The sequence below is a fragment of the Paramormyrops kingsleyae genome, chromosome 10 (assembly GCF_048594095.1).
Source record: "Paramormyrops kingsleyae isolate MSU_618 chromosome 10, PKINGS_0.4, whole genome shotgun sequence".
NCBI classification, from domain to species: Eukaryota; Metazoa; Chordata; class Actinopteri; order Osteoglossiformes; family Mormyridae; genus Paramormyrops; species Paramormyrops kingsleyae.
This window is the reverse complement of record NC_132806.1, coordinates 20,580-27,338: the sequence shown is the minus strand read 5'-3', so window position 1 is coordinate 27,338 and position 6,759 is coordinate 20,580. Positions and strand designations below refer to the sequence as shown.

The 6,759-nt window shown below is 41.0% G+C and overlaps 1 protein-coding gene across 1 annotated transcript; it reads left to right on the top strand.

Annotated features, from left to right (window-relative positions):
* The first annotated feature begins 220 nt into the window (after positions 1–220).
* On the top strand, positions 221–5,929 carry LOC140593205 (uncharacterized). Its single transcript, XM_072717115.1, has 7 exons — positions 221–809; positions 1,147–1,270; positions 1,354–1,461; positions 1,984–2,186; positions 4,014–4,193; positions 4,932–5,159; positions 5,475–5,929. Exons 1-7 carry the CDS (start codon positions 533–535, stop codon positions 5,927–5,929), a joined length of 1,575 nt encoding a protein of 524 aa, XP_072573216.1. The 5' UTR covers positions 221–532.
* Positions 5,930–6,759: the final 830 nt, after the last annotated feature.

Sequence of the window (6,759 nt, the reverse complement as noted above, 5' to 3'; positions counted from 1 at the left end):
TGAAATCCTGTAAAAAATGTAGTTTCCATTTTTACATGTACAGTATAACAGTATCAGTGTGACCACTGGTATATCAGTAAACATTTAAAGTCAGCTACAACAAAAACAACCTGCTGTAAAGTGAAATTAAGTAAATAACAGTTTGTGCATTGTGTTTGTATGTCTATAGTGTTCAATATTACTTAACTGATCAACCTCTCAAACAGGGGCGCTGCCAGGGTGGAAAAGTTAGGATGATTCTAAAGACCTGGGGCCGGTTGCACAAAACACCTTAAGTTTTCCCCTTAAGTATAACACTTAAGGTTTAATTTCTCCTTAGCTAAGGGATTTATTTAAGGGTGTTGCACAGAACCCCTTAAAAGGTTTCCTTAGTTAAGGAAAAACATTAAGGGATTTACAACATTGAAAGACGTTTTACAGCAGTAAAATTGTCCCGTTTCCATGGAGACCGTTCATATCTTTGCACTCGCGCTTACTTGTGATACCTGTTATCGCCTCACAAAGTAAAGTTACTCACAAAGTAAGAAAAAAAATGGAAGAAAAGAAGACAAGAAAGCCAAATTGGTCAGAGGAGGAAAAGATAATACTTTTGGAAGAATTCAATAAAAGAAAGAACATACTAAAAAGTAAATTTGATCCGCAAATAACAGCAAACAGAAAACAAAGAATGTGGGAGGAAATTGTAATGAAAATTAATTCAAGAAGTCTGGTGAAAAGGTCCATACAAGAGGTGCAAAAAAAATACGACAACTTATCTGTTCTGGCCAAAAAAGAGATCACTAAATACAGGAGAGAATGTAACAAAACTGGTAAGAACTCGATCTTACTAGTTAACGTTAACTTACAACTTCGGATAGGTTAAATGACTAACATGACTTGAGGGAACTGTTAATGTTAGTCTTTATTGCTGTACATAAGTTGCTCATCTTCTTTCAACAAGTTATTACACATTAAAGTATTTAAGGTATAGATATAAAGTAGACTGTAATGGTTCTATAACGTTATATGCTATGGTTAGTTAGCAAGCTAGGCTGAACGTGAAACAGGCTTAACGTTCTTTGACACTCGCGTTTAGACTGCAACCTATTGTGCTAGGAAAAAAAAATCATTACCAGAATTTATTCTATACAAAATGTCATTTTGAAGGTGGAGGTCCACCTCCAAAACCTCTTTCAAATGAGGCAGCGATGGTAGCGGACATAATTGGTCGTGACTCACCTACAGTGGTTGGAATAACTGGCGGAGGGGAGAGCTGTGGTCATTTGGAAGGGTAACATTCTTCAGGTTAAGCCTAATTAATGACATTAGGGTTAATGTCATGACTATATATTTAACTAGTAAAACCTTGTTCAGTGAGCCAGATGAGTTAATGACGGAAGAATATGACGTTGCGGCTGCAAGTACATCGATCGTCATGCCTCGCAGCCCAGCTAACCCTCCAAAGACACCGGGGGTGTCAAGGTAAGTTTTTGGTACGCCGTGCTACCTTTTCCCGGATCAATTACACAGAAAAAATACAGCACTAAATTTCGATCCAATCATACTGTATAATAAGCATTTTCAGTCTCACACAGTATTCAATTATATTTCTTATCGCAGTGCAGTTAAAGTTTATACTTAATAAAAAAAAATTGCAAGTTATGTGTCACGATCGTCGGTAGGCGAACGGGCAAGCAAGGGAGTAGAGCCAGGAAGTCGGGTAAAACGGGGATTTAATAGGGAAACAGGCAACAACACGGGGTAGAACGACAGCAAACATCAATGACAAGTCTGGGGAAGACTGACTCTGACGAGGACTAAATACAGAAGACTAGCTGGTATTAACAAGAGACAGGTGAGAACAATCAGGTAGAAACACGGGATAACGAGGTGGGCGTGGCACACACGATGATCGTACGGAGCTGGGCGTGACATTATGACTCCTGTGTAATATTTTTGCACATCGCTAGTTGTATTAATACTTTGCTCTTTTTTGTATTACAGAAACAGCGGGAAAGAAGACGGTGTAGCTGTACCGGCACTCCAAAAGGAGGTTTTGCTTCTCCAAAAAAAGAAATTAGAGCTTGAAATTGAAAACTTGCTCGTAGAAAAAAACAATTTGCAAATGAACAATATTTTATTGCAACACAAAATAAGCAAGCTAACAGAAGAATCAATTACATTTACTGTAACGTCCCTAGAAGAATAGATAGCTATAGCGACGTGTACACTTAATAAAAGTCATTAAAATTTATATAATACCTGTACTTATTTCTAAATCATATTTATACATCTATAACATAACTATTTACAATTATTCATACTCTTTCAATGAGAAATAAAATAATTTAATTACGATAATTTGTCAAATCATTCTTTATTTATAGCCTAGCTATTCTTTTTAGCTAAAGAAATTCTGTACTATCGTCTCTCGCACGGTGTATCCACTGTTTTCAACTCCTTCCTCCCGATCCTCCTCCACATCTTCAGTGTTCTCCTGCTGCTCATCCTCCTCTACTTCACTGCCCTTAGATAAATTGAACAGAACTACACATGCTAGAATAATCCTGCATGCTCTGCCTGGATCCACACGAAGCTCGCCATGTAGGCAGTGGAAGCGTCGTTTTAGCTGCCCGTTGACCCGCTCAATAATTGCCCGTGTTTTACACAAGCTAAAATTGTAGCTCTCCTGTTAGAAAGAGGGAGGGGACCACATGGTACTATCGATTATTATCAATCACATTGAATAAATTGTAAATTAAGGTAAAACATGCAGCTGAACAAGGTAGGTCTATTTTACAATTTGGATACTTAGACTATACTTGCCTGAGAACTGTTGGCAGGATTTCTGAATGGTGTCATTAGCCATGAACGACACGGATAACCACTGTCCCCAAGGAGGATGCCTTTGTGCCTCCCTTCCTCAAATTCCCTTGCAAGGATGCTCTCATCCAATATTCGAGCGTCATGGGTACTGCCAGGCCATTGTGCTACAACGTTAGTTATTTTATTTTCATGATTGCAGACTAACTGTACATTGATTGAATATTGATTTTTTCTGTTAATAAACTGATCTTCGTGTTGTACCGGAGCTTGAATCCTGATGTGGGTCCCATCTATCACCCCGCACACTCTTGGGAAGCCGGCTACATTAAAAAAGTTTGTTGCTATTTCATCCTCTTCAGGTTTTGAGGGGAACTTCACCACGGTATTCAAAAGACCGGCAATGGCATTTGAAATTCGGTGAATGACGCGGCACACCGTTGATTTGTGAACATGAAATACATCGCCTATTACAGCCTGGAAGGAGCCCGTAGCATAAAACCGCAAAGCGATCATTAATTGCAACGCAGCCGGGAGAGCACAGCTTCGGTTTGTGGAGTGATCCAACTGTATACGGTCGGACAAATCATAAATTGACTGCCGGTCAAATTTATACAGCAAAATCAATTGCTCATCGTTGAGCGTATCTAAGGGATTCTCTCGGTCACGGAACACTCTTTTTGGGATGCGTTCATTTTCGTTATCTATTAGCATAAACTCCGCCATCTCGCAGTTAAGGTAAGGTTAGAGGTACCTTAATTTTTTTCCCTTAGTTTGGTTGCTAAGGTGTTTTGTGCAACCGTTAAGGGATTCCTTAAATATAAGACCAAGATAAGGAGAAAAACTTAAATACTTAAGAGAAAAAATTAAGGAAACCTTAAGGGGGAGACTTAAGGGCGTTTTGTGCAACCGGCTTTATTTTAAGGAGACCTTAACTCGGACTTTAAGGAAAATCTTAACTTAAGGTGTTTTGTGCAACCGGCCGCTGGCACTAACAAGGGGCCACAGAGAATGTTTGAATATTATAGTCATTGTTTGGGGGGCCCAAAATTATTTTCTGTCATAGGGCCCAAAATTTCTAGCGGCGCACCTGCTCTCAAATAATCAATTGCAGAGTGTCACTACACTATCAACCTGGGAAATGGGTTTCAAGTATTTAAGATTTGTTTACTTATACATGTTATGCTTGTCCACCCCACACGTTTTCACAGGTTCCAGCAGGACTACCAGTGACCTCATTTTATCATCTTCAAGTTCTCCTGACCCATCCTCTTCTTCCGAATGCCTGAGCTCTGACGAAGGGGACCAGAGGAAGTCAAAAAAGAAGTCCAAGAAGAAGTCCAAAAAGACCCACAAACATCTACCCCTAGATTCCCGTAGCCGTTCAAGAAGTAAGTAGAGATTGATTTTTCCACATAATTATTAGTTTTCTTACCCTAAATTAATGTAAGTAGTTTGTAGGCCGTGGGCCAAATAGGGCCAAATGGGGGGCTACCACCCCCCCCCCCCTTCCTCAACGAAACCAACTTTTTTGCATGCTCTGGCCTTGCTGAATGTGAATTTGGGATGGAGAACGTTGGGACATGTCTCACTGGATCTTAAATCACATCTTGAATTCATAGGCTTTCAGAAAATTTGTAGTTTAACCTGTGTAAGTACTCTTAGTTCATTCTTGTTTCAAAAATCTTTAACATAGGCCCTATGGGGACAGATGATGCATTTTTTGCCTTACACACTTAAGGGAAACAGGTTAAACAGCAAAAACTATACATTTTCTGAAAACTTATTCCCTGTAGATATGATTTAACATGCATTGAGACTTGTCCCAACTTCCTCCATCCCATGGACTAGGCATAGTTTTTTAATGTATTTCAACTGAATTAAATGACTCTGAAAACAGTAATTTTCAATAGGCATGGCTGAAATAGGTAGTTCATCCTAAAATTTTCACTGTTAACATTCAAATTCACATTCAGCATGGCCAGAGCATGTAAAAAAAGTTGGTTTCGTTAAGAGGTGTGGGGGGGGGGGGGTACACTCTTACTCTATTTAGCCCGCGGCCTATTGGCTATATCATTTGTAGCCTTAGGAAAACTAATTTTTGTTTTGTTTTGTTTCTCCATTTCAAGTGACAACTGTGGAAGGTGTCGTAAGGCATTGCAAAGAAGTTTTCAAGTTGTTTAAAAAAGTGGGCTCAATGAAACATGCCTTTGACCAGATTAATGTGGACAGAAATACCATTGTCAGAACGGCAATCATTGGGGAACTGGTGATGGTGTTCCCTGATGTGCTGAAAATGGTCCAAGAAGCGCAAGTAGCTGAGTCAGAAAAGATTGCCGATTTTGCAGAGAGGTGCCGTCAGGCTGTAACTGAAGAAATGGACGCAGTCCTTTCAACCAAAATACAGAGTGGGGGGCTTCTGCCTATTGTTCATAAATTGGAATTTTGTTCCATTTACACGCTCAGCCAGTCTTTAATCTGTAAAGTTCTACTTGGTGCGATTTATACAGACATGAGTAAAGAGCACAGTCAAAGGATCTTTTCGCTTCTGCCTCATTTAGAAGGCTATTCCATAATTTCCCTCTGAGTCTGTATTTTTACCTCTTGAATGCTGGGATTTGTAGGCCTAGCTCTTCACCATGTAACTGGTTTCTGGATATTCTCACGGGCAGACTCCCAGCAAGTGTGCATTGGTGGGAAGACCTCTTCCTCCATCATCACCAACACGGGCAACCTCGCAGGGCAGTGTACTGAGCCCCCTGCTCTACTCCATCTTCACCCACGACTGCGTAACCAAGTTTTGCTCCAACTCCATCTTGAAGCTGCTGACGACACCACCGTTATTGGTCTGATCTGCAACGATGATGAGAGGGTCTACAGGGAGGAGGTCAGAGATCTTGAAGGATGCTGTCAAGATAACAAGCTCACCCTCAACGTTAGCAAATCCAAGGATATGTTCCTGGACTTTCGCAAACAGGTGACTCCCCAAAGTCCTATCTACATCAAAGATGATGCTGTGGAGCGGATCAGCAGGGTCAAGTTCCTCGGGCACACAGCTTCCAGCAGTCCAAGACATCGTCTTCACACGCTGTCTCAGAAAAGCCAGCAGCATCTTGAGAAACTCTAGCCACCCTGTCACTTTTCACCTTCCACCCATCCATCTGCACAAGCATTTCCAGATTTAGAGACAAGTTTCCTCCCCATTGCTATTAACCAGCAAATAACACTAACATTTCCTCACACTTCCACTATTACCTCATGCTGTACCTTTGCAGTGTCTGTCTATGCTGTTGCCATTACTTTAATTTTCTATTCATGGTTTGGTGGAGTCCCTCCAACTCCACCTAGCAGACATACATATGAGGTGATTGAAGTGTGGATTGATTCTGATCATGTGTGGACTAATCATCCTGAGATTCAAATACGTCATCCATGATTCACCTATAATATCGTATTAAGGATAAAACCGCATAAGCATGTTTTTTTTTCCCTGTCTGATCACTTATATAACTTGTTTTTCACAAATGACTGGTTTCAGAGTATCCTTATCTTATGTGAAAGAATCCTTGTTCTGGGATGCTTACCCTATTCAAGGACGCTTACCATGTTTTCCTGGGTTTTGGAGGGGCTTGCTGATGACAGGGAAAGGTGTTGCTCAATATGTTTTGTACACTACTGGTCAGTGTATGAGACACCTGCCGAGGCAGTGGGGTTTGCTTTATGGTCAATAACAGATGGTGTAACCCTGGGAATATCACTGTCCTTTCCCGGTCATGCTCACCCCACCTGGAGCTTCTCACCATTCTCTGTTGCCCGTTCTACCTCCCTCGGGAGTTTACTGCTGTGATTATCTCTGCGGTGTATATCCCGCCACAAGCGGACAACAATAAGGCGCTATCAGACCTCCATGATGTGCTGAGCGGCCACCAGGCTAAACATCCAGACGCCGCCCTCATC